We start from the raw sequence: 27,803 nt of genomic DNA, 5'->3' as shown, positions 1-27,803 counted from the left end.
CCTGAAGTCAGACAGTGAAGACCCTTGTAGTGGGGTGGCAGCTGCTGTGAAAGCAACTTTTGAAAATCTGCATAATCAATCAGATTGCCAGTGTCCAGTCAGAAACCCTGCTGAGCAAACACCCTACCTGGACCCTCCTTTCTGAGGACACTTGTGGAGTGTGAGGAAGGATGTCTGTGGGTCTCATGTTGATGAACCCTGGTCTAGCCCAAGATTTTCTAGATCTCTATTTTAGCAAACATGGGCTAGGATCCTGTGAGTGAGTTCTGTGCTCACTAGATGGAAGTCTGCTCCATGACAGAGACTTCTCCCCCTATCACTTCTGTTTGCACAGGGACCCGCTGCAACAGAGCGGAGCATTTCGAGGGGCCTGTGTGCAAAAGGAAACGCTAGAGGGAAACAATTTCTGCGGTGGGAAGAATTTCCATTCACCATGGCTGGGACTCGTGTCTAGGATCCTGGCCACAATTTTCAAGAATGAGCAGATTTTACTGACTTGAACTTACAAAAGTCTCTGACATTTCTTTTAGCCTCTCAATGACCAGTCACCCTGCACCAAACTTATTTGGCTCTGCCAAGGATAAAGCAGAATTGTTTCGAGAACGTTACACCATCTTGCAGCAGGTGAGGAAAGCGATAATATTGTCGACATCTTTCATGGCTGGAGTCAACTGGCTGTGTGGCCATGGTTATAGTCCCTGATGTTTCGCTAATAACGATGGCTGGCATTTTCAGAGGTAGGACCTGGCCAGATGGTCATTTCTCCATGCCAAAGGGGTAGGACACAGAGAGATTCCCATATTGAGCTCTTCTGCCAGGCATTTGGTTGAGGCCATTTGATTCGACAACAGATGCTGGGCCCCAGGATCGCCCTCCTCAGTTATGCCCACCAAGCACACCATGGGGCATGCTTTCATGAAACCCTGGTTGAGGAAGCCTGGTCTAGAGGGAAGAAATTCTGCGCTGATTGATATGAATATTCAAGTTTCATTCGAGAGAAAAACAACACAAATTGGGGCATATCCATGGCTATTAGGGAAACGGTTGCTTCTCACATTGTTAGATTTAATCATTAGATTTAATCATGAGTAAACCCTCCTGATACAGCCAATAGTCCATGTAGACCAACATCACGTTCTAACAGCCTCCACCCTCTGCTTTGGGAAAGCCCTTTGATGGGGCACGAAAACAATAATTTATTCCTCCCTTTCAACCACTTTCCAAGACACTTTCCCCCACTCCAGTATGCAAAGACAGAAAATCACAGTCAATAAAACATCTGGCTGCAGAGGAGAGGACACGCAGTAATGGGTTTAAACTTCAAGTACAACGATATAGGCTAGATATCAGGAAAACAATTTTCACAGTCAGAATAGTTCAGCAGTGGAATAGGCTGCCTAAGGAGGTGGTGAGCTCCCCCTCACTGGCAGTCTTCAAGCAAAGGTTGAATACACACTTTTCTTGGATGCTTTAGGATGCTCTGGGCTGATCCTGCGTTGAGCAGGGGGTTGGACTACATGGCCTGTATGGCCCCTTCCAACTCTATCGTTCCACGATTCTATGATTCTATCTTAGATCAGGAGTCCCCAACCTTTGTGACGGGTGGACACCTTTAGAACTTGATGAGAAGGGATGGTGAGCACTGCTGTCCTCGAACCACTTGGGAAAAAGGAAAACATGAGGGGGAAATGGAACCACCCAGTGACTAAGGGAAGTGCAGGGGCTCCCCAGTTCTCCTGAACCTCTGGTGGAAAAGCATTTCATTTGAAGGAAGGTAGCCAATAACAAGCCCTGCTGCTCTCCAGAAAGCTGGGCTGGTGCCAAGGGAAGTACGGGTGGGTTCCCTGGTGCCCACAGGCACCATGTTGGGGAACCCAGGCTGGGATCATAATGATTAAGAATGAATAAGGAATGCCCCACGTCACTGAAGAGGGAAAATGGTCTCCCTTGAAATTGCGTTGTGATGTTTTTAACCGTCTCCTGGTTTGTAACTCTGCAGAGGACTCATAGGCATGAGCTGTTCACGCCGTCAGCCATCGGCACCCATCCAGATGAAAGTCGAAGTAAATTTCAGGTAAACTAGAGGCACTGATGTTGCCCAGGAACTGTTGCAGAATTAGGATGTTGTGTGATCTTGTAGGCTGACAAGCCGTGGTTGATGGGCCCTGTCCATTATAACTGGTGGCCCTCTGATTGCAAAGGGGGTGGGGGGTGTGATCCTCCCTCCCTTTGCCTCTAAACTTATCTGCTGTTGCATCAGGAAATGAATCTGCTCATTAATATGTCTGACGTATGTTGCTATGATATATATTTGGACCCTGCGTGCTTGATTAATTTGTTGTTTCTGATCCTAGCTTAAAACTATAGAAACCCTCTTGGGCAACTCAGCTAGAGTCGGGGAAGTGATTGTTCTCGGAATGATAACCCAGTTGAAGGAGGTAGGCCACGCCTCGTTGGAGGCTTCTTGTGCAATTGTGCTTTTCAGCGTCAATAAGTAGTATGCATGGGTTTGCGTCAGATTATAACTCAAAAGAGAGAAGGGAGTCATCTAAGATATTCCATGTTGTGTGGGCAGGAGGGAGCAGGTGCAGAAGAGGGCAACGAGGATGATCCTGTTGGCAACAGAGGGCGGGACTAGCAATAGTGGGTTTAAATTATGGGGGAAAAGATATCAGCTGGATAATAGAAATTTTTTTCACACAGTAGTTCAGCCATGGAAGGGGCTGCCTAAGGAGGTGGGGACCTCCACCTCACTGGCTGTCTTCAAGCAGCGGCTGGACAGATCCTTCTCCTGGATGCTTGAGGCTGATCCTGCCCTGAGCAGGGGGTGGGACTAGATGGCCTCCATGGCCCCTTCCCACTCTAGGATTCTAGGAGTCTAGTTCAGCAGTGGAAGGGGCTGCCTAAGGAGGTGGGGAGCTCCCCCTCACTGGCCGTCTTCAAGCAGCGGCTGGATAGATCCTTCTCCTGGATGCTGGAGGCTGATCCTGCCCTGAGCAGGGAGTGAGACTAGATGGCCTCCATGGACCCTTCCCACTCTAGGATTCTAGGAGTCTAGTTCAGCAGTGGAAGGGGCTGCCTCAGGAGGTGGGGAGCTCCCCCTCACTGGCCGTCTTCAGGCAGCGGCTGGACAGATCCTTCTCCTGGATGCTGGAGGCTGATCCTGCCCTGAGCAGGGAGTTGAGACTAGATGGCCTCCATGGCCCCTTCCCACTCTAGGATTCTAGGAGTCTAGTTCAGCAGTGGAAGGGGCTGCCTCAGGAGGTGGGGAGCTCCCCCTCACTGGCAGTCTTCAAGCAGCGGCTGGACAGATCCTTCTCCTGGATGCTGGAGGCTGATCCTGCACTGAGCAGGGGTGGGACTAGATGGCCTGCATGGCCCCTTCCCACTCTAGGATTCTAGGAGTCTAGTTCAGCAGTGGAAGGGGCTGCCTAAGGAGGTGGGGAGCTCCCCCACACTGGCCGTCTTCAAGCAGCGGATGGACAAATCCTTCTGGATGCCTGAAGCTGATCCTGCACTGAGCAGGGGGTGGGACTAGATGGCCTTTGTGGCCCTGATCCTGCACGGAGCAGGGGGTGGGACTAGATGGCCTTTGTGGCCATTTCCAACTCTATGATCCTATGAAACAAGAGTATGGGTTCAATCAGGGATAGGAGTTTGTGAAGGATACTGAAAAACTGTGTGACTTGTTTTTTATTCACTTTTTAAAGGGAAAGTTTTTCTTGGAAGATCCTACAGGAGTTGTCCAGCTGGACCTTAGTAAAGCAATATCCTTTATATGTTAATTTGCATACTGGCCAGGTGTATATGTGTGAGTCTCCTAACCCTTTCTACTTTTAAGAAGCAGAGAGGTATCTCTACAATATTTCCTCTTAGGACACCATCACCTGTCCCTACAAAACTTACGGTTTTCTTTCTGCAAACAGAACGACATGAGTGTACACAAGAACCCTAGGAAGCTACTGATTTTGCCATTGGAGAGCTTTTTGCTCCAGACCGTAAATCATATTTGGGATAAAAATAATACCTCACGAGTATTTCCCCAGCAAACACTATTCCCCTCTTGATAGCCTCAATGCCTTTTGCCTCAATGCAAAGAAAGAGGGACTACGAAAAGGAACACAGAATTCTAATATTTATTTGTGTAGAAGATTACTGATTAGTTGCATTCTCCATACAGTGTGCCCAAAGTGGCTGTAAAAATACATTACAAAGATGTTTTTTTTAATAGAGCTACTAATTAACAAGAGCATATTCCTTAACTATTTGTACCAGTTTCACAGTGGCTTGTACACAGAGTCCTGTTTTGTCTTAACAGAAGGTAAGGGAAACAGTTTTCTGCTGGAGGTTTGACATGTTCTGCCATGGTCAGGTTTGTGATCTTAGGCTCTCTTTTGTCAACCTGTTCTTGAAAGCAGTGGAGCTGGTTCAACCTTGTAAGGAGAGCCCTGCCGGATCAGACCAGGGGTCCATCCAGTCCAGCCTCCTGCCTCACACAGGGGCCAGCCAGTTCCTCTGGAGGGCCAGCAACAGGGCAGAGAGGCCGAGGCCTTCCTAAGGACATCAGGAGAGCCCTGCTCGGTCAGACCAGGGGTTCATCCAGTCCAGCCTCCTGTCTCACACAGGGGCCAGCCAGTTCCTCTGCAGGGCCAGCAACAGGGCAGAGAGGCCGAGGCCTTCCTAAGGACATCAGGAGAGCCCTGCTCGGTCAGACCACGGGTCCATTCAGTCCAGCCTCCTGTCTCACACAGGGGCCAGCCAGTTCCTCTGGAGAGCCAGCAACAGGGCAGAGAGGCCGAGGCCTTCCTAAGAACATCAGGAGAGCCCTGCTGGGTCAGACCAGGGGACCATCCAGTCCAGCCTCCTGTCTCACACAGGGGCCAGCCAGTTCCTGTGGAGGGCCAGCAACAGGGCAGAGAGTCCGAGGCCTTCCTAAGGACATCAGGAGAGCCCTGCTGGATCAGACCAGGGTCCATCTAGTCCAGCCTCCTGTCTCACACAGGGGCCAGCCAGTTCCTCTGGAGGGCCAGCAACAGGGCAGAGAGTCCGAGGCCTTCCTAAGGACATCAGGGGAGCCCTGCTGGATCAGACCAGGGGTCCATCCAGTCCAGCCTCCTGCCTCACACAGGGGCCAGCCAGTTCCTCTGGAGGGCTAGCAACAGGGCAGAGAGGCCGAGGCCTTCCTAAGGACATCAGGAGAGCCCTGCTGGGTCAGACCAGGGGTCCATCCAGTCCAGCCTCCTGTCTCACACAGGGGCCAGCCAGTTCCTCTGGAGGGCCAGCAACAGGGCAGAGAGGCCGAGGCCTTCCTAAGGAAATCAGGAGAGCCCTGCTGGGTCAGACCAGGGGTCCATCCAGTCCAGCCTCCTGCCTCACACAGGGGCCAGCCAGTTCCTCTGGAGGGCCAGCCACAGGGCAGAGAGGCCGAGGCCTTCCTAAGAACATCAGGAGAGCCCTGCTGGGTCAGACCAGGGGTCCATCCAGTCCAGCCTCCTCTCTCACACAGGGGCCAGCCAGTTCCTCTGGAGGGTCAAAGGCAGGGTGGAGAGGCCGAGGCCTTCCCCTGTTGTTGCCTGCTGGCTCTAGGTTCCCCTCAGTGACTATGTCTAGTAGCCATTGATTGTCCTCCATTGATCTGTCTCCTCCCCTTTTAACGCCACCTGTGCCTGTGGCTATCACTATGTGGCCAATTAATTCTACATTTTATTCACTCCGTTATTTTCTTTTGTCCATTCTGCTGCCTTCCAGCTTCACCCAGATGACCTCAAGTCCTAGTATTTTGGGAGAGGTGAAGAAAGTAAACTTTTGGATTGACGGAACTTGCTGATGAAATCTATTTGACGGAGTGCTGGCCTCTTTAACAGTTTGGCTGCCTCTTGCTTGATAAGTCTAAAGGGATTTACGCTTTGCAGTCAATCTTGACGCCCATGCCACTGGCGTGCTGGGAATGTCTCTGACTTTGTGCTCACAGATTTCTGTGTAATTGGAAACAGTATATATCTCAGTGGTATCACAAGCTGGTACAGAAGAGTATATGTCTCCTTAATAAATTACATTTTGTTTGAGAGGAACAGGACAGTAATTTTAGGTATCTGGAGGGACGTTAATAGAAACAATTTCAAGGTATGATGAAGCCATAAACAAAACCTGGTGGCAAGCCACTTTGTTCCCGAAATCTGTCTCCTGTGTTCATAGAATCATAGAATCATAGAGTTGGAAGGGCCATACAGGCCATCTAGTCCAACCCCCTGCTCAACGCAGGATCAGCCCTAAGCATCCTAAAGCATCCAAGAAAAGTGTGTTTCCAACCTTTGCTTGAAGACTGCCAGTGAGGGGGAGCTCACCACCTCCTTAGGCAGCCTATTCCACTGCTGAACTACTCTGACTGTGAAACATGTTTTCCTGCACATGGTGGTTCTGCACATGGTCTCCAAGTCAACTTACAGCTGAAATTAAAAGCAGTTGAACGAGGATAGAACAAAGGACCCCTGGTCCAACAAACTGTGGTTGGAATTCAAGGAATGAGAAAAGACCTTGTTGTGACCTTCAAGATCCAGAAATTATACTTGCTGGGTGGACCATTCCAACATCCCTCTTGGGCTGCAAACCACTGAGTCTCCCCCGCCCCCTTCAGTTTTGTCCTTGGACAGCACAGGGGTCTAAATAAGGGTCTGCAGTGGGGAGGAATTGCTAGAGCCCTCCCTTCACTGGTGGAAGTCCCTTTCTGTCGGTGGTAATGGACGATAGGACGCAAGTCCTTTTGTGAGATAACCAACCAGCAGCTTGACAAATTGGGGATACTTGGAGGCCGGCCTTAGGAGTAGATGTCAGAGCACAGGCAAAGCCGTGGAGGAGAATGATGTAATCGTTCACCTTGGCCCCAGGAGTATTTTAAGTATATATTTTTAAAAGAAGCTCTGAAGGGCCTGCAAAGTGGAGCTCTCCCACCTGGATTTGGTTGAGTTCCTGGGCAGCATTGCTAACATCCGTGAGGTCCCCCTGCTTACTCCATCTCTGGGGTCTCTGTCCAGATTGCAAGTTCCCCTCATGAGCCAAGCTATAGAATAGGACACCATACCTGGCATGCCTGGCTTGTTAGGTTGCGTTTTTAGGACAAAGCAATTACAGTAAGAGTTACGGGGTTTGCTCTGCCTTTTCATTTGTATTAGATGTGTTTTAGATTTGTGATGTAAGCTGCCCTGAGACCACTTTGGAGCGGGGTGACCTGAATATCCCAGAAATAAATAATCACGTAGCTGTGTGATTTTATATCCTAGGCTGGTATGAAGATGGAATATTTCATGTCAGTGCTTTTGGATTCCCGCCTACGGAGTCTTCTGCTACCACTAGGTAAAAATGACAAGCAGCTTGTGGCTGAAGAGGGCAAGCCCATCTGCTTTCTATTTGTCCTGTCAGGTTTGAGTTCCCAGTGGGCCCTCCCCACCCTAGGGAAAGGGGCAGCTGTACCATTGAGGAGAAGGTACAGGTCCAACCACCTGCTCAATGCAGGATCAGCCTCAAGCATCCAGGAGAAGGATCTTTCCAACCCCTGCTTGAGAACTGCCAGGGAGGGGGAGCTCCCCACCTCCTTAGGCAGCCCCTTCCACTGCTGAACTAGACTCCTAGAATCCTAGAGTGGGAAGGTGCCATGCAGGCCATCTAGTCCCACCCCCTGCTCAGTGCAGGATCAGCCTCCAGCATCCAGGAGAAGGATCTGTCCAGCCGCTGCCTGAAGACGGCCAGTGAGGGGGAGCTCCCCACCTCCTTAGGCAGCCCCTTCCACTGCTGAACTAGACTCACAGAATCCTAGAGTGGGAAGGGGCCATGCAGGCCATCTAGTCCACCCCCTGCTCAGTGCAGGATCAGCCTCCAGCATCCAGGAGAAGGATCTGTCCAGCCGCTGCCTGAAGACGGCCAGTGAGGGGGAGCTCCCCACCTCCTTAGGCAGCCCCTTCCACTGCTGAACTAGACTCACAGAATCCTAGAGTGGGAAGGGGTCATGCAGGCCATCTAGTCCACCCCCTGCTCAGTGCAGGATCAGCCTCCAGCATCCAGGAGAAGGATCTGTCCAGCCGCTGCTTGAAGACGGCCAGTGAGGGGGAGCTCCCCACCTCCTTAGGCAGCCCCTTCCACTGCTGAACTAGACTCCTAGAATCCTAGAGTGGGAAGGGGCCATGCAGGCCATCTAGTCCCACCCCCTGCTCAGTGCAGGATCAGCCTCAAGCATCCAGGAGAAGGATCTGTCCAGCCGCTGCCTGAAGACGGCCAGTGAGGGGGAGCTCCCCACCTCCTTAGGCAGCCCCTTCCACTGCTGAACTAGACTCCTAGAATCCTAGAGTGGGAAGGGGCCATGCAGGCCATCTAGTCCACCCCTGCTCAGTGCAGGATCAGCCTCAAGCATCCAGGAGAAGGATCTGTCCAGCCGCTGCCTGAAGACGGCCAGTGAGGGGGAGCTCCCCACCTCCTTAGGCAGCCCCTTCCACTGCTGAACTAGACTCACAGAATCCTAGAGTGGGAAGGGGCCATGCAGGCCATCTAGTCCACCCCCTGCTCAGTGCAGGATCAGCCTCCAGCATCCAGGAGAAGGATCTGTCCAGCCGCTGCTTGAAGACGGCCAGTGAGGGGGAGCTCCCCACCTCCTTAGGCAGCCCCTTCCACTGCTGAACTAGACTCACAGAATCCTAGAGTGGGAAGGGGCCATGCAGGCCATCTAGTCCACCCCCTGCTCAGTGCAGGATCAGCCTCCAGCATCCAGGAGAAGGATCTGTCCAGCCGCTGCTTGAAGACGGCCAGTGAGGGGGAGCTCCCCACCTCCTTAGGCAGCCCCTTCCACTGCTGAACTAGACTCCTAGAATCCTAGAGTGGGAAGGGGCCATGCAGGCCATCTAGTCCCACCCCCTGCTCAGTGCAGGATCAGCCTCAAGCATCCAGGAGAAGGATCTGTCCAGCCGCTGCCTGAAGACGGCCAGTGAGGGGGAGCTCCCCACCTCCTTAGGCAGCCCCTTCCACTGCTGAACTAGACTCACAGAATCCTAGAGTGGGAAGGGGCCATGCAGGCCATCTAGTCCACCCCCTGCTCAGTGCAGGATCAGCCTCCAGCATCCAGGAGAAGGATCTGTCCAGCCGCTGCTTGAAGACGGCCAGTGAGGGGGAGCTCCCCACCTCCTTAGGCAGCCCCTTCCACTGCTGAACTAGACTCCTAGAATCCTAGAGTGGGAAGGGGCCATGCAGGCCATCTAGTCCACCCCTGCTCAGTGCAGGATCAGCCTCAAGCATCCAGGAGAAGGATCTGTCCAGCCGCTGCCTGAAGACGGCCAGTGAGGGGGAGCTCCCCACCTCCTTAGGCAGCCCCTTCCACTGCTGAACTAGACTCACAGAATCCTAGAGTGGGAAGGGGCCATGCAGGCCATCTAGTCCACCCCCTGCTCAGTGCAGGATCAGCCTCCAGCATCCAGGAGAAGGATCTTTCCAACCCCTGCTTGAGAACTGCCAGTGAGGGGGAGCCGGCAGGGGCTCATGGGAATTGTAGTCCATGGACATCTGGAAGACCACTGGTTGACTACAGGTGGTCTACGGCAGTGGTCCCCAACCTTTTTATCACCGGGGACCACTCAACGCCGGGACCACTCAGGGGGGACCACTCAACGCCTTTTACTGAGGCCCGGTGGGGGGGGGTAGTTTACTCCTCTACTCTCAACCACTGTCCTAACGCTCTCTGATCGCTATGGTAATGTTTAAACGTCCCTTCAAAATAAGAGACAGACACGCCACAACCATGAACACAAGGAACATTTTATTTTCATGGAAATTTTAACTCATGACAATGACAAATCAATGGGAACCCTGAGCTTGTTTCTCTGCAACGAGATAGTCCCATCTGGGAGTGATGGGAGACAAGGACACCCGAAGTGTGTTGTAAAGGGCCGGGGGGGGGGGGAGAAGGCGTCCTTCGGGGCCCACCTCCAATTAGTCGACGGACCACATGTGGTCTGCGGCCCACAGGTTGGGGATCGCTAGTCTAAGGTACTACTGGCCTCAAATATAACTGAGAACATGATTTTGGAATAAAAATGAACTTACACGGAGCCTGCTTTTCATGCCTGTAGGGCATATTATGGGAACATGAACTTCTTTGGAGGGCCATCTTCAACCTCGGTAAAAGCTTCTGCAAAACTGAAACAGCTGGAGGAAGAGAATGAAGATGCCATGTTCGTATTCCTTTCCGACGTTTGGCTGGACCAAGTGGAAGTTTTGGAGAAACTTCGCTTCATGTTTTCAGGTAGCTCTGTTAGTGAAAACCCTATGAAGATGATAGGAGGGCAGGCAAATGGTGTCCCCATCTTCAAGAAGGGGAAAAAGGAGGATCTGGGTAACTATCAACCTGTGTTGACAAACAAATCATTAAGCAGTCAGTCCTTGAGCAGCTGTGGCAAGCCACCTCTGTTTTTCTCTTGCCTGGAAAAAACTTACAGGGTTGCTATAGAGCTGAGAGCCAGGATGGAGCAGTGATTAAAGAGCGGCACACTCTAATCTGGAGAACCAGGTTTGATTCCCCACTCCTCCACAGGCAGCCAGTTGGGTGACCTTGGGCTAGTCACAGTTCTCATAGAGCTGCTCTCTTAAAGCTCTCTCAACTCCATCTACCAAGCCAGCTTGCTGCAGTGGTTAAGAGCAATGGTTTCTAATCTGGCAAGACGGGGTTTGATATCCTGTTCCTCCACAGGCAGCCAGCTGGGTGACCTTGGGCTAATCACAATCCTGATAGTGCTGTTCTCACAGAGCAGTTCCCTCGGGGCTTCCTCAGCCTCACCTTCACAGGGTTGTAGGAAGGGGGAACATGTTTGTAAGTAAGTCACTTTGGGACTCCTTTGAGTAGTGAAGGGCAGGGTATAAAAGAACATCTTGAAGCTGGCTGTGAATTGATGCAAGTTTCCACCATTGTCTTCGGTGGCCAGCGTCAATGATCCTGCTTGTATGAAAGGGGGAAAGGACAGCTGAGTCGATCAGGTGTGCACTCGGACTTAGATTTCTCCTTTCCCCAGCTTGGCTGCCTTGCTCACTAGAAGAAGAAGAGTTGGTTCTTATATGCCGCTTTTCCCTACCCGAAGGAGGCTCAAAGCGGCTTACAATCCCCTTCCCTTTCCTCTCCGCACAACAGACACCCTGTGGGGTGGGTGAGGCTGAGAGAGCACTGAGATTCCTGCTCGGTCAGAACAGTTTTATCAGTGCCGTGGCGAGCCCAAGGTCACCCAGCTGGCTGCATGTGGGGGAGCGCAGAATCAAACCTGGCATGCCAGATTAGAAGTCCGCACTCCTAACCACCGCACCAAACCGGCTCTCATCTCACCAAACTAGGTCATCTTTAGTCCACACCATGCTTGTAGGACGCTGTGTTCCAGGAATACCCAGAGAGGAATAATTAGAGGCAGGAACTGTAATGCTGTGGGGGAGCTGGCGTTGTGCCCACATGTAGTTAGTAGCAGCAGCGCTTAGTAGCACCGGGAAGGAATGGCGCGCCTCTTTGGAAGCCTCATGACCACAACAGTGTTCGTTTCTTCATCCAGGCTACTCCTCGATGCCTCCGACTTGTTTTTTCTTCTGCGGGAACTTTTCTTCTGCCCCGTATGGAAAGAATCAAATCCAGTCACTGAAAGGTACTTGGCGTCAGGCACCGTATTGGATTTTGTACGCTCAGCGATGGCATTTTTGTGTGAGTTTAGCCCTGAAAGGGCAGTCTCCTGTTGCAGCTCCATTTCAAGCCTGCTGCTTCTCCGGATGGCTTCTTGTCCTGGCAAAAGGCGCTGTGATTGGTGGAGCAGAATGAGAGGGAGCCGCCCTAGGATTCTGAAAGACGAGAAAAGCTTGGGCATTTCCGCACCTGTTAAATGTAGTGAAATGCTTGCCTTAGGTAGTCGCTATATTCCGGTCCCTCCATAGGAAGGTATGGAGGCTCAAACACGCTAAAGGCGCTGGCCTCGTCCCGCCCTTGCCCCCGCCTCCCTCTCCCTTGTTCCCGGGGACGGGAATGTCTTTATAAAGGTAAAGGTATCCCCTGTGCAAGCACCGAGTCATGTCTGACCCTTGGGGTGACGCCCTCTAGCGTTTTCATGGCAGACTCAATACGGGGTGGTTTGCCAGGGCCTTCCCCAGTCACTACCATTTGTAAAAACGGCTGACTTCCAGGAACTATCAATATGTGGACAAATGTGCAGGCGATGCCAGAAATAATCCCCCCCCAAAGTTGTAACACTAAGCATGCCTCTCAAAAGTTTCTCCCCCCCCTAAAAAAAATCAGTAATGATATTAGTTTTTAAATGTCTCAGAGGACTCGTGATCTTATGAGGGGTGGCCTTCAGAAAGCCCTGAGGAAGCCAGCCAGAGTTGCTGACAAAAGGTCAGGGGCTAAAACCTTCAAACCACATTGGCCACAGAGCCCTGACTACCTACAAGAGCCAGCTGACTCTGGCTGTGAAAGCTTTCGGCCTTTCCCGGTGTTTTTACAAACTGGGAGGGGCCAGGTGGGGATTTTTCTCCGCAAGGCTCCTGCTTGGCCGTGGGAGCTTTGATTTTTGAAATGTTGCTCTGGCAGCAGCCTGCCCCCACGGCACTGTGCAGCAGCCCATTTGTGACCGGCTCTCCCTCCTGCAGCTGTCATTTCGTGGCCGTACTCACTACTCTGTCGGCATTCCAGAGGGGCCCACGGGCTCAAAAAGACTGGGGGCCCCTTGGATGTACTATAAACCAGGCATAGGCAAACGGCGGCTCTCCAGATGTCCATGGGCTTCAATTCCCACAAGCCCCTGCCTCTGTTTGGCTTTTCTATTTTGTATTCTGCATAATATTTGTGCCTCAGTGGTTGGGGCAAGAAAAGCAGGAGTCCCTGTACCGTTTTGTAGCAAAACTCTGAATATTGTGTCTGTAGGTTCCTTGAAAGCCCTGGCGGACATAATCTGTGAACATCCCAGTATCCATCAGAGGTACGTATTGTTTGTTGGAAGGGGGGGGGAGTCTGAATAGGAGAGATGTGCGTTATGTTGGTCAGTAAGATCCTTGCCAAAATGTTAGATACCCCTCCCTTTGTCCTCGACTATTGTATATTTTAATGGGCTTATCTAAGACTTTTCATTTGTGGCTAAGGGGTGCCAAGGGCTATTGCTGGTGATCTGAGGATGGAGTTTCAGGTGGGTGGGGTTTGGGGAGGGGAGGGGCCTAAGCAGGGGACAATGCCATGGTGTCTACCCTCCAAAGCAGCTGTTTTCTCCAGAGGAACAGATTTCTGTTGCCTGGAAATCTCCAGCCACCACCTGGGGCTTGGCAACCCAACCTCCAAATGGCTAACTTTGAGGCTAGCTTGAAGAACTGCAATGCTCGGGGGCAAGTGGGTGGATGAATCTGCCTTTTGGTTCCTTCCACCTCTGTTTTTAAATGTAATTCTCGGTGTTGGGGTAAACCTTCCAAGAATGAAGCCAGGTGTGCCTTCTTAATGTCATGCCCCTTCGCTACATGGACATGCTAGTTCTGCAGGTTCTACCCCATAGGTAAACTTCTTTCATCTGATGCTGTTATTGCCTTTCTCAAAGTTCAAAAAGTGGTGGCAGCAGATCTAGCAATCTAGAATAATAGAATCATAGAATAATAGAGATGGAAGGGACCTCAGCCCTCTCGCTCCTCCACTGTCACCTGCCACCCCCTTGAGCTTTCACAGAATCAGCCTCTCCATCAGATGGCTCTCCAGACTCTGTTTAAAAACCTCCAAAGATGGAGAACCCACCACCTCCCGAGGAAGCCTGTTCCACTGAGGAACCGCTCTGACTGGCAGGAACTTCTTCCGGATGTTTAGATGGAATTTCTTTTGCATTAATTTATCCCATTCGTTCTGGTCTGTCCCTCTGGGGCAAGAGAGAACAATTCTGCTCCATCCTCTACATGGCAGCCTTTTAAATACTTGAAGATGGTTATCGGATCCCCTCTCAGTTGTCTCCTCTCCAGGCTAAACAGACCAAGCTCCCCCAGCCTTTCTTCATACGTCTTGGTCTCCAGACCCCTCACCATCTTTGTTGCCCTCCTCTGGACACACTCCAGTTTGTCTACATCCCTCTTCAGCTGAACACGGTACTCCAAGTGAGGCCGAACCAGAGCAGAGTAAAGCGGTACCATTACTTCCCGTGATCTGGACATGATACTCCATTTGATACAGCTCAAAATCCCATTCGCCTTTTTAGCCACTGAGTCACACTGCTGACTCATGTTCAATGTATTGTCTACTAAGACTCCTAGATCCTTTTCACACAAGCTACTGCCATGCTACTGACAGAGTGGCTGATTCTGTGAAGGCTCAAGAGGGTGGCAGATAACAGTGGATGAGCGAGAGGGTTGGGAGTGTCCTGCATAGTGCAGGGGTTGGACTAGATGACCCAGAAGGTCTCTCCCAATTCTGTTATTCTATGATTCTATACTGGTGGGCACCATGTTTGGAACTTACAGGAAGCCTGCCTGCCCAAGACATCTTCAACTTCTACATTCATAGCTATACCTGATTCATGTTGCCCACTGTTTGTCTGAAGGCAGGGTTTGCTCAGAGATGATACTAAATGCAGTTTATGTCTTGAATTTCTGTAGCAGTCGATTTGTGTTCATTCCTGGCCCCGAAGACCCTGGCCCTGGATGCATTTTGCCCAGGTACGTATGCAGTGTAGCCTGTAGAGACCAGACTAGGCACAGAGCCCATTTGACGTAGTGGTTAGGAGTGCGGACTTCTAATCTGGCAAGCCGGGTTCGATTCTGCGCTCCCCCACATGCAGCCAGCTGGGTGACCTTGGGCTCGCCACGGCACTGATAAAACTGTTCTGACTGAGTAGTGATATCAGGGCTCTCTCAGCCTCACCCACCTCACAGGGTGTCTGTTGTGGGGAGAGGAAAGGGAAGGCGACTGTAAGCCGCTTTGAGCCTCCTTCGGGTAGAGAAAAGCAGCATATAAGAACCAACTTCTTCCTCTTCCTCTTCCTCCTCCCTTGGGAAGTGCTGCTATGAAGACGTGCCAATGTGTCCATCACGCTCACTCTGCCGTTTCATTTTAGACCGCCTCTTACGGAAAACATCACAGAGGAATTCAGGGAGCAGGTGCCGTTTTCAGTTTTCACTACAAATCCTTGCAGGTAAACATGCCCATTCAACAGGGGGAAACTGAGGGAGGGACCCAGCTTGCTCACCTGCCTATAAAGTGAGAACAGGTTTCTTTTGCAGGCGCTAGAGTTTGTGGGCCATTTAGAATGCCCCTCTCTCCCGTCTACTTCCCTTTTGCTTTGTGTACTTTGGAAATTTGAGCAAAATGATTCATCCCATGTCTTAGCCGGGGAGACCCTTCCCCTCCCAGAAATCTGCACATGCAATGATTTGGAGGAGAGATTCTCAGGCAGGAGAAAGATATAGAAGCAGTTTGTAGAAAGAAAAAAAGGGGAATGCATTCGTGAGAATCTGCACAGTCCAGTCGTTGAGTTCTCCACACCTACTGAAAGATGGGAGCTCAATTTCCTAAACCAGGGTTTACCAAGCTGTATCACAGAGTTGAAAGGGACCTCCAGGGTCATCTAGTCCAACCCCCTGCACTATGCAGGACACTCCCAACCCTCTCGCTCCTCCACTGTCACCTGCCACCCCCTTGAGCCTTCACAGAATCAGCCTCCCTGTCAGATGGCTCTCTAGCCTCTGTTTAAAAATCTCCAAAGATGGAGAACCCACCACCTCCCGAGGAAGCCTCTTCCACTGAGAAACCGCTCTGACTGTCAGGAGCTTCTTCCGGAGGTTGAGATGGAATTTAGAATCATAGAGTTGGAAGGGACCTCCTGGGTCATCTAGTCCTACCCCCTGCACTATGCAGGACACTCACAACTACCTATCCACCCACAGCAACCCCAGTTCCATGCCCAAAAACCAGAATCCCTAGCCAGTCCTTCATATATGAATGTGGCATTAATGTTCTTCGAAATGGGTACAGCACATGTTGTCCTTCCCTCTTGGAAGCCTCTGTTGACCCATTTCTGAATCCTGGATTACCTACTGGTGTCTTGAAAGGGATCTGCCTTGCACCAGGAGATCTGGGCCCTCCCAGAACTGGTGTAGCTCCACAGGGCCTGCAAGACGGAGCTCTTCTGCCGGTCTTTCGGTAGGAGCCAGAGAAATAGCAACATCAAATAGCTCCCCCAGTAGAAAACCTCCACTGAGAACATCAGCTGGGATTCTACGTTAGCAACAATTCAGGACTGCACTGAGGACATGGCTGGATGCGACTTCAATGGAAGATGTAATTTAAAAAGGTTTTTAATGGGGTTTTTTTGTTAGTTTGTTCTATATACCGCCCTCCCCTGAGGCTCAGGGCAGTGTCAGGCTGACAGACTAGCATCAATACTTCTGGATTACTGGAAAGCCTTTATTGCATAGCAGTTCAGATACCTAGACGTCCAGAGTCGAATCTGATCAATACATGAAATGCATCCTCTTTTACAGGTTCAGTCTCCCGCCCAAAACATTTTCCCAGAGACCAAAAGCCCCCTCCTGCAGGTGCCATTCTGGGCTTACAGCCAAGGATGATAACAAGCCGGTCTTCGGCCTTGAATGTTACACAGCTACCATTCTCAGAGATAACACATTGTTACAGTTACTAAATCACTACACAGGCATTCCAGGGTTGCATAGAAAAATAGACATGAACACACAGATACAAGATGGAGCCACTTAGGTCAAGCATAAATCATGGCAGTAATCATGTGATTCTACCTCAAACTCACTTTCACACGTTGAATAGAAACAGATAACAACAATGGTAATGATAGTAGTAACAGTGATACAACAATTTAACCGGATGATAATCAAACAGGGCCCTGGTTGCCCGAATCAGGTGCATGGAATTCCTGGGAGGGAGGGAGGGAGGGAGGGAGGGAGGGAGGCTCAAGGGACCCGGAAGACCCGGTTTGACCTCAACCAAACGCCTGGTGGAGGAGCTCCCTTTTGCAGGCCCTGCAGAACTGTCTGAATTCCATTAGAGCCCTGATCTCCTCCGGGAGCTCGTTCCACCAGGTGGGGGCCAGGACAGAGAAGGCTCTGGCCCTGGTTGAGGTCAAGTGGGCTTCTTTGGGGCCACGGATGACTAGCCTGTTTGAAGTAACGGAGCGTAATGCTCTTTGAGGTCTACGGTTGAGGCTGGGGCTGCCGTGGCACATCGACTGCTCTCCCCCGGGCTTCTTCTTGAACATCCTTGACCTCCTTCTCCTCTGCCCCCCCCCTTATTATTGCGCCGCCATGTTCTGATGGTTTTAAGTCTTTTAATGGGAGTTTTAATGGGGTTTTAAGACATTGTAACCCGCCACGAGCCATTTGGGAGTGGCGGGAAATAAATTGAAATAATAATAATAATAATAATAATAATAATAATAATAATAATAATTTGCTACCGTTTCTCGGTGACTTCCCTCCCCCCTCACCATGCGACCAACGTTCCCCACTACATTTTCCCTCTGGAACTTCCCCACCTAGATTTGCAGCCTGGGGGTGAGCTTAGCCTAGTTTTTCACTGACTCCCCCCACCAGACCCTCCTCCCTCCCCAACAGCAGCTGTTTTTGGCCAGTTTGGCTGAGGCTCTTCTTGGTGGACTTCTCCCCTTAATTAGTTATATGATTGTTATTACCATTGATGCACACTGCCCCGAGCCTGTTCAGGAGGGTGGTATACAAATTAAATAAATAAGAAATCATAACAATTAGGGCCTAATAGGCCCCCAGATCTATGAAGATTCCTGCTTCTTCGTATCTTTGGACCAGCCCGTCCTCCTCCTTTGCTTCATTGCCTCCTTTTCTGTTCCAGACCAGTTCTTCAATGCAGTCTGTGCCACGTCACCGTGTGAGCTGGTCTCCTTAGAGCCAGTTTGGTGTAGTGGTTAGGAGTGCGGACTTCTAATCTGGCATGCCGGGTTCGATTCTGCACTCCCCCACATGCAACCAGCTGGGTGACCTTGGGCTCGCCACGGCACTGATAAAGCTGTTCTGACCGGGCAGTGATATCAGGGCTCTCTCAGCCTCACCCACCCCACAGGGTGTCTGTTGTGGGGAGAGGAATGGGAAGGCGACTGTAAGCCGCTTTGAGCCTCCTTTGGGTAGGGAAAAGCGGCATATAAGAACCAACTCTTCTTCTTCTTCTTCTTCTTCTTACATAATTCTGCTGTCCCAACTACTCAAATGTCTGCTTCTTCACCTCTCCTGCCCTGTTGCCATCTGTGTTGTAGCATAGCGATCCCCAACCTGTGGGCTGCGGACCACATGTGGTCCGTCGACTAATTGGAGGTGGGCCGCGAAGGACGCCTTCTTCCCCCCCCGGCCCTTTACTTCATCTCCCCCAGCCCTTTACAACACACTTTGGGTGTCATTGTCTCCCCTCACTCCCAGATGGGACTATCTCGTTGCAGAGAAACAAGCTCAGGGTTCCCATTGATTTGTCATTGTCATGAGTTAAAATTTCCATGAAAATAAAATGTTCCTTATGTTCATTGTGGTAGCGGGTCTGTATCTTATTTTGAAGGGATGTTTAAACATTACCATAGCAATCAGAGAGCGTTAGGGCAGTGGTTGAGAGTAGAGGAGCAAACTACTCCACCCCCCCCCCCACCGGGCCTCAGTAAAATTGTCAAGCGTTGAGTGGTCCCCGGTGATAAAAAGGTTGGGGACCACTGCTGTAGCGTATAATTCCCCCCTGCACAGGAATACGTCTCCATGCATCCTGACGTTTATCACAGCTGTGGCCGCTGCTAAATAAATGTTGACGAACATCTGGTGTTCATATCATCCAGTTTATTCCTGCAGTGCTGTTGTTAAGTCTGTTTTCACCTACGCAGTATAGAACGCCTGCCTGGAGAAGGAAAAAGCTCCACGAAGGTGCTGAAAGCGAGTTGGGCTAATACTTGTGTCTTGCAGATTCCTTGAAATTACACAGAGGGACAAATTGGTCTTGTTCTTTTCAGGGTTCAGTACTGCACCCAGGAAATAATGATCTTCCGAGAAGACCTGGTAAACAAGATGTGCCGGAATTGTGTCCGCTTTCCTAGCAGCAGCATGGACATTCCCAACCATGTAAGGGAAAAAGTACATTTGCATTTTGGATGAAATTTTGTGGTTAATTTTAACGTGCGGCTGTTCTCATGTGCTTTACTCAAAATCTACTTAATTATTGTAACCCACAACTCTACTCTAAAGAGGTTCACTACATGTTGTCTGTTCTTTGCATCTTTATGTGCTCAATGTTCTTTTGCATTTTGGAGCATACATCAGGTTTACAGTAACTCAGTTGATGGGAGATTGGTACTCCCAAATGGGGTGTATGGGAAGATAGAAACATTCATCTTCTTCCTTTGGGCCCGAAGTTTTTCTTCTATAAAGCCTCCATCATCCCTTCGCACCTCAATGGGTTCAGGGGACGGTGTGCATTGGAACTATATTGGAATCCCTATAGAGTATAGTTTTCCCAAAGGGATTCTGTGCATCAAGGTCTGTACCCATTAGGCTTGGCTCAAGTAAAGGTAAAGGTAAAGGTATCCCCTGTGCAAGCACCGACTCATGTCTGACCCTTGGGGTGACGCCCTCCAGCGTTTTCATGGCAGACTCAATACTGGGTGGTTTGCCAGTGCCTTCCCCAGTCATGACTGTTTACCCCCCAGCAAGCTGAAAACTCATTTTACCGACCTCGGAAGGACGGGAGGCTGAGCCGACCTTGAGCTGGCTGCTGGGATTGAACTCCCAACCTCATGGGCAGAGCTTTCAGACTGCATTTCTGCTGCCTTACCACTCTGCGCCACAAGAAGCTCTTTGGCTCAAGTACCACACTCCAATAGCGTGATCATGATTCACCTGGGACGCTGTATCTTTGGGCTGATCCTGCGTTGAGCAGGGGGTTGGACTAGATGGCCTGTATGGCCCCTTCCAACTCTATGATCCTGTGATTCTATCTCCTTGAAGTTCAGATCTGTGTCACAAGATCAAGAGCAGAGTTTCAAATAGTCTATTTCAGGACTTCTCAACCAGGGTTTCGTGAAACCCTGGGGTTTCTTGATTGCCCTGGAAGGATTTACTAAATAAATGGGGGTTATTTTATTTTTTATATATTTTTAAAAATTTCATAGAATCATAGAGTTGGAAGGGGCCACACAGGCTATCTTGTCCAACCCCCTGCTCAATGCAGGATCAGCCCAAAGCATCCTAAAGCATCCAAAAAAAGTGTGTATCCAACCTTTGCTTGAATATGCTAAATTGTATTGGGTGATATGGTCATGTTGACCCCCTCCCAGCCCAAAATGGCCAATGATGGGCCTCGAGGGGATGGGAAGGGGAAGGGTCCAGGTGGGCATGTGCATAGCAATGTTTTCCAGAGAATCATAGAGTTGGAAGGGACCTCCTGGGTTTCAGTGTTTCTCAATGGTAAAAATGTCGAGAAAGACTGGGTCTGCAAGTGCAGTGTAATGGTGAAAGAGTGGGAGAGAGCCAGGTTTAATTCCCTACTCCTCCTCCACATGCAGCCAGCTGGGTGACCTTGGGCTAGTCACAGTCTCTTAGTTGTTCTTGCAGAGCAGTTCTCCTAGACCCCTCTCAGCTTCACCTACCTCACAGGGCAACTGATATCGGGTGAGGAAGGGGAAGGCATTTGTAAGCTGCTTTGGCACTCCTTTGGGTCATGAAAAGCTGGGTATATTTTTTTAAAAAACATATCTTATTCTTCCAGGTCCATACACATTAGATTTAGAACTTGCAAGGTGTATTCCGATTGAGCACACTTTATTAATCTGTGCAACCTACTAGGAAAAGAGCATTCATTGATTTATGCTTTATTTTCTTTTTCTTTATTTTCTTTTTTGTTTATTGCCTGGCTTTCTCCCCAATGAAGACCTTACATCTTGCACATCTGTTTCCTTTCCCCCAGTTTATCCTTACAATAACCCCGTAAGGTAGGCCAAGATGAGAAGATGCGATTAGTCCAGGGTCACCCAGCAAGCTTCCCTGGCAGTGTGGAGATTTGAACCCGAGTCTTCCAGATCTTGTGGTGCAGAGCCTCTTGTGGTGCAGGGTGGTAAGGCAGCAGAAATGCTGTCTGAAACTGTCTGCCCGTGAGGCTGGGAGTTCAATCCCAGCAGCCGGCTCAAGGTTGACTCAGCCTTCCATCCTTCCGAGGTCGGTAAAATGAGTACCCAGCTTGCTTGCTGGGGGGTAAACGGTAATGACTGGGGAAAGCACTGGCAAACCACCCCGTATTGAGTCTGCCATGAAAACGCTGGAGGGCGTCACCCCAAGGGTCAGACATGACTCGATGCTTGCACAGGGGATACTTTTACCTTCCAGATCTTAGCCTAACTACTACACCCCGTTGCTTCTCAAGGCTTCTTGCTTTGTATTCTGGGAAATCTGAAACGGAATCCTTTGTTCTCCACCGTGCAGTTTGTAAAGACTATCCTATCGCAAGGTCATCTGTCTCCGCTCCCCCTTTACGTCAGCCCTGTGTACTGGGCGTACGACTACACCTTGAGAACGTACCCTCTGCCAGACGTCATTGTTTTTGCCGACAAGTATGACCCGTTCACCGTGACCAACACCGATTGTCTCTGCATAAACCCTGTAAGTTTTTTTAGACTTATTGAAAGCCCTCTTTCAAATGAGCAAAGTAACTGCGCTGTGCTTATAAAATACAATTGAGCCTGTTTGTAGCCTTGTGTATGTGTGAAGTGCTGTCAAGTCCTCCAAAACAGGGGTAGTCAACCTGTGGTCCTCCAGATGTTCATGGACTACAATTCCCATGAGCCCCTGCCAGCTTTTTAAATGGTGTCAGTCCATCTCATGTTGGGCCTTTCTATTTTCTAGCTACCTTCAACTTTTTCTAGCACAATTTGTCTTTTCCAGAGACTCTTGCCTAACCATGACGTGATTGCAGTACGGTAGCCTCAGTTTGGCTATTTTAGTATTTAGGGAGAGGTCAGGCTTGAGTTGATATAGAGCCAAATCTTTCGTTCATCCAGGGCAGGGGTAGTCAAACTGCGGCCCTCCAGATGTCCATGGACTACAATTCCCAGGAGCCCCCTGCCAGCGTTTGCTGGCAGGGGCTCCTGGGAATTGTAGTCCATGGACATCTGGAGGGCCGCAGTTTGACTACCCCTGATCCAGGGTGTCTGTTAAAGCCTCCTCCAACACATTTCCAAAGGATCAACTTTCTTCCAGTGAGCTTTCTTCATGGTCCAACTTTCCTAGCCACACATAGTCACTATTGTGAATTAGTATTTTGATCTTGGTCACTGACAACACATCTGTACGCTTAGAAACTTTTCCAGCTCCCTCACAGCTGCCCTTCCCAGTTGACTTCTGATTTCCTGGTTGCAGCCTCCCTTGTGGTTGTAGTTTCCTACAGCTGTTCATTCTTGCCCTTCTAAAATTCATTTGTGGATAGTTCTGCAAGTTTTATTTTCATACAAAAGTATAGGAATGCCCTCAAGAGGTGGTGACAGAGTTTAATTCACACACCCCTAAAATGAGCTCTTAAAGAGAGTTTCTGGAGCAGTCAACTAGCTGCTGGTTCACTATTTATTTTATTTGCTTGATTTAGTGCCCATCGTTCTCACAGGAATTCAAGGCTGATTACACCAAGTGAGTCAATAACATCAGCAGGATGGGATTGTAAATGTCTGGACCCACCAGAACGAACTGAAGCATAGCACAAGTATTCACAAGACACATGAAGCAGTGTAAAAATTATATAGCTAGCTAGACACGGTAGCTAAGACCAGTGTTCTCCAACCCCTGGGCCACAGACCGGTACCGGGCCGGAGCCCTCGGTACTGGGCCACAGTGGAAAGGAGGGCGGCGCCGGCGCTGGCGCACCAATGGGCATGCCTCACTCCCCTCGCAGCGTGGCGCAGAGAGCGCTGCGGGGGGTAGGCGCCGGCGTGGCAGGTGCAAACACACAGCACACGGAGCTGCCACTGCCTACGCATTTGCGCCCACCGGCGCGCTGGTGCCTCCCTCTCCCCCCGTCCCCCAGTTCCTGGCCTGAAAAATGTTGGGGACTAGTGGCCTAGACCACAGTCTCTAATCATTTATCCAAGTATGTTTTTTAATAGGGAAGGAGATGAACTGCATTATTGTGAGTTGGTTGGTTGGTTTTCAAACTGAACTGATAAATATGAGTTCATGACTCCAGCTTTCTGCTCTTTGCTGCTTTTCACAGGGAGCAGAAAGCAGGAGTTAAAATGCCTTGAAGCTGAACCTCAGGAAGGATCTATAAACAGCTGGGCCATGGGAACAGCGTAACCTGTTTAGAGCAGGCTGCCCCCATGACTCAGCTGTTTCCAGTCTAATCAGCTGAACAGCTGGGAGAGGATGTTTTCACAGGAAAGAGAGAGATGGACTTTTTGCTCCTCACAGACCATATTCAAAGTTTGTGAAGGTTCATGGATGGCTGATTGCACCAAAAACAAAGGTTTGTGCCCATCCTGTGCTAGTAAAATATTATTTTCACTTGGAGGATAAGACGTTCTGTATCTGTATCAAGGTGCGCGTGAATCATTTTATTTTGACAGTCTTTTTGTCCTCTGTGCCTCAGACCCCCTGTGCTATAATCCCCTGCGTAATTAGGTCCTGAAGGTAGCCTGGTGCTTGGTAGACTGGTGCTGAAAACCTCCACCATGCTTCTTGAGCACCTCCGTTTCCCTGAACATTTCCGTTTTTACTCCCATCGCATTCCCCTTATAAAAACGGCCTCCTGAACAGCTCCATCTTAACACACATTGGCTTTGAATAGTACAGTTCTACCCCACTAAGGTCCCTCCCCTTCCCGGGCTCCACCCCGAAATCTCCAGGAGCTTGCCAACCTGGATCAGATGACCCGTCCCCCCACCCGTGGCCAGGGGGGACCTGGTAAGCCTAGCCCCCACACAGTAAAAACAAGGTGCTCTTTGATTGTTACCCTGTTCTAACCTGGTACGTAGGGAACAAAAGCAATGAGCTGTTCCTTTCAAAAGGTGTTCTTAGTTTCCAAATTGGCTCACTTTGTTGTTGAGTTGATTAATGTGTTTTAGTAATGCTAACGCTGTGCCTGTTTGGTAATTCTACCTGCAGCCAGAGCTACTGTTGAAAGCAGGGCTACCCGGTAAGGGATACAGCAGTTTATGGAGGGTGGGGCGCTAGTTCCTGGGAATGTCAGATAAGGACATCTGCTCAGGAAGATGGTATGGCTTATGCAATTATGTTTTTTCCTCTTTCATCATAGGGATCTTTCCCAAGGAGTGGATTTTCGTTCAAAGTATTCTATCCTTCTAACAAAACAGTTGAAGACAGGTAAGATCTTCAATGACTTTTGTTGTTGTTAGTTGCGAAGTCATGTACCGACCCATCGCGACCCCATGGACAATGATCCTCCAGGCCTTCCTGTCCTCCACCATTCCCCGGAGTCCATTTAAGTTTGCACCGACTGCTTCAGTGACTCCATCCAGCCACCTCATTCTCTGTCGTCCCCTTCTTCCTTTGCCCTCAATCGCTCCCAGCATTAGGCTCTTCTCCAGGGAGTCCTTCCTTCTCATGAGGTGGCCAAAGTATTTGAGTTTCATCTTCAGGATCTGGCCTTCTAAGGAGCAGGCAGGGCTGATCTCCTCTAGGACTGACCGGTTTGTTCGCCTTGCAGTCCAAGGGACTTGAGAGAGTGAACAAACCGGTCAGTCCTAGAGGAGATCAGCCCTGACTGCTCTTTAGAAGGCCAGATCCTGAAGATGAAACTCAATGACTTTACCCTGTAGCAATTGTGACCACGCTTCAGGACTCTCCTTTGCTTCTGAACCTAAAAATGGCGAGGGGGGATCCGTTTGTTGGGGCCTACAGGCCTAGGCATACTTAGGAGTGACGCAACTCAGCCCTGGAAATAACCAGGGTAAAATCAAACACAAAACTTTCCACAATGCAGTGGTGCACATTGGAAGTGACTTCACGTGGCAGTCAGTTCATGGAGGTCTGCTAGCAGGGCCAAAACTCTCAAGCATCTAGAACAGGGGTAGTCAACCTGTGGCCCTCCAGATGTTCATGGACTACAATTCCCATGAGCCCCTGCCAGCAAATGCTGGCAGGGGTTCCTGGGAATTGTAGTCCATGGACATCTGGAGGGCCGCAGTCTGACTACCCCTGCTATAGAGTCATAACCAACTTATGGTGTTTCCAAAGAGCAGGTTTGGCCAAACTGTGGCTCTCCAGATGTCCATCAATTACAAGTCCCATGAGCTCCAGCCACCCCTGCTTGGCCAACCCTGCAACCAAGAGATGTTCACAGGCCTGCCTCTGCATAGCAACCTACAACTGCGTTCAGTTTTGGGCACCGCAGTTGAAGAGGGATGTAGACAAACTAGAGCCAAAACTCTCAAGCACCTAGAACAGGGGTAGTCAACCTGTGGCCCTCCAGATGTTCATGGACTACAATTCCCCAACCCCTGGCAGGGGCTCATGTGAATTGTAGTCCATGAACATCTGGAGGGCCACAGGGTTGACTACCCCTGACCTAGAATACAGAGCAGCATTGCTACCCCAGTATATGGCATTCCATTCCATCCGTGCTTTGGGGCTAACAGCCAGCAAGGGTCATCTGCTCCAGATGTTTCTCCCATCCTCCCTTGAAGCCGTCTGTGCTTGTCGCTGCCACCACGTCCTGCGGCAGGGGGATTCCACGTATCAATTACTCACTGAGTAAAGGAGTACTTCCGACTGCTCATCAATTTTAATGAGCGCCCACAAATTCTTGTCCTGAGAAAGGAAGGAAAAAGAACTTGTTCTCTACCTTCTCTATCTCGTGCATAATTTTGTAAACCTCTATTATGTCACCCCGCAGTAGTCATTTCTGCAAGTGAAAATGCCCTTGCCTCTTTCACCAGTCTTCCTAGGGAAGGTGTTTCACACCCTCACTCCTTTTAGTTACCCCTTTCTGCACTCCTCCCAATACAGTGGTCAAAGCTGTTCACTGCATTCCAAGTGAGTCTGCACTGTAGATTTATACAGGGGCCTCATGGTGCTGGCTGATTTGATTTCAGTTCCCGTCCGAACAATCCCCAGCGTAGCATGAGCTTTTATTACAGCCACACACTGAGTAGCATTGTTATTATTATTAATAATAATAAGCCCACCGTTCTAAACACTCAGGATGGGCAACATGAGTAAAATCAATATACAATTTGAAACCTTTAACAATTGCCGTACCCCAATACCCTCTCTAAAATTCCAGACAGGGGAGCCGATCTTTTGGTTTCTCTTTGTCCTCCTCCTAGCGGTGAGGCCCACTATTTTGGTGGGTGGTCTGGTAGGCCTCAACCAAAAGCCCGGAGGAACAGCTCCCTCTTAGAGTGAGTTATCTACCACAACTCCAAGCTCTCCCTTCAGGTCAGGCATTGCCAGTTTGAGCCCCTGCGACATATATTTAGAATTAGGATTTTTGGGCTCCAGTGTGCATTAATTTGCACTCGCCAAATGGAATTTCATTTGGCACGTTGACACCCATTTGCCCGGCCTTGACAGATGCCTCTGGAGCACTTCATGGTCCTCCCTGCCCTGAACAACTTAGTGTCGCCCACTGACTTAGCTAGTTCACTGCTGACTCCCAACTCATTCTTGAACTCCATTCTTGAACTCCCAACTCATTCTTGAACAAGTTAAAAAGTACTGAGTCCTGCTGTGCTCCACTGCTTACCACCTTCCACTGTGAAAACTGCCCCTTTATACTTTTTGTTTCCAGCTAAGCATCTCTTGGATGCTTAGGGCTGATCCTGCGTTGAGCAGGGGGTTGGACTAGATGGCCTGTGTGGCCCCTTCCAACTCTAGGATTCTATGATTCTAATTAACCAGTTTTTTTAATCCACAAGAGGACTTGTCCCTCTTATCCCATGACTGCTGAGTTTACTTCAAGAGTCTTTGATTAAGAGCTTTATTGAACGCTTTCTGGAAGCCGAGGTATACAAAACCGAAAAGGGAAGCCCAGGTAAACCACCTCTGCTGGGTCACCCCTCTCCATATGCTTGTTCACCCCCTCAAAGGCTTTTGAGACAAGCTCTTTCCTTATAGGATCCATGTTGATTTTTCCTCAGTAGCTTTTGTTCATCACTCTTGCCGCACTTTCAAATTACAGCCATGTTCACTTGGGCATATTTGTGATTTTCAGCTCCATCAGGACTTTCTAAATGCTTTCCTCTTGCTTTTTAATATAAAGCTAATGAATTCTAGTGGACCTCCTGCCGTCTGGAAAACATCCAAGCACAATTTTAAGGGAATTAAAACTGCAGGTATTAAGACTAGCTGTTGGGAGGCAATCGCGGTGGACTCAGGTGAAGGGCAAATTATTCCTTTTATGCTGCATTAAACAGAATTTAATCCTAAGTACATGGGACAGAGCATCTCAGATCTGTGCAATAAGATGCCTTCAGTGCTTCTATCGGACAACCAGATCTAGAATATTCACGTAATCCAACGTTGGGTTACTTCTGTGTAACTGCAGGAAGCTGACTTGAAGTCTCTAGGGGCTTTTTAAATAAAAGTTAATATGCAGTCATTAAAGAAAGATCGCAGTGGGTTTGTTTCGGAGAATACGGATGCATTTGTGTAAGTTTAAAGTGCTTTTCTTGTTTCCAGCAAACTCCAAAATCTTTGAAGCCCAGTCGAGAACAATGAATCAAATGGCTTGCCCCGTAGCACTTCAGAATCATGATTTTTTATTACACATTGAAGATTTTTGTAAATAAATTGTGATGTGAAAGAGAAAA

At 49.7% G+C, this 27,803-nt stretch overlaps 1 protein-coding gene across 1 annotated transcript; it reads left to right on the top strand.

Moving 5' to 3' along the window:
• The first annotated feature begins 511 nt into the window (after positions 1-511).
• On the top strand, positions 512-27,803 carry POLE2 (DNA polymerase epsilon 2, accessory subunit). Its single transcript, XM_077324184.1, has 15 exons — positions 512-624; positions 2,000-2,074; positions 2,355-2,438; positions 3,711-3,767; positions 4,273-4,321; positions 7,278-7,350; positions 10,107-10,279; positions 11,565-11,654; positions 12,923-12,977; positions 14,620-14,679; positions 15,078-15,155; positions 19,008-19,116; positions 21,469-21,645; positions 24,287-24,354; positions 27,673-27,803. The coding sequence occupies exons 1-15, from the start codon at positions 538-540 to the stop codon at positions 27,689-27,691; spliced, it is 1,254 nt and encodes a 417-aa protein (XP_077180299.1). The 5' UTR covers positions 512-537; the 3' UTR covers positions 27,692-27,803.

This window comes from Paroedura picta, chromosome 2 (genome assembly GCF_049243985.1).
Source record: "Paroedura picta isolate Pp20150507F chromosome 2, Ppicta_v3.0, whole genome shotgun sequence".
Taxonomy (NCBI): Eukaryota; Metazoa; Chordata; class Lepidosauria; order Squamata; family Gekkonidae; genus Paroedura; species Paroedura picta.
This window is presented reverse-complemented; position numbering and strand designations above follow the sequence as displayed.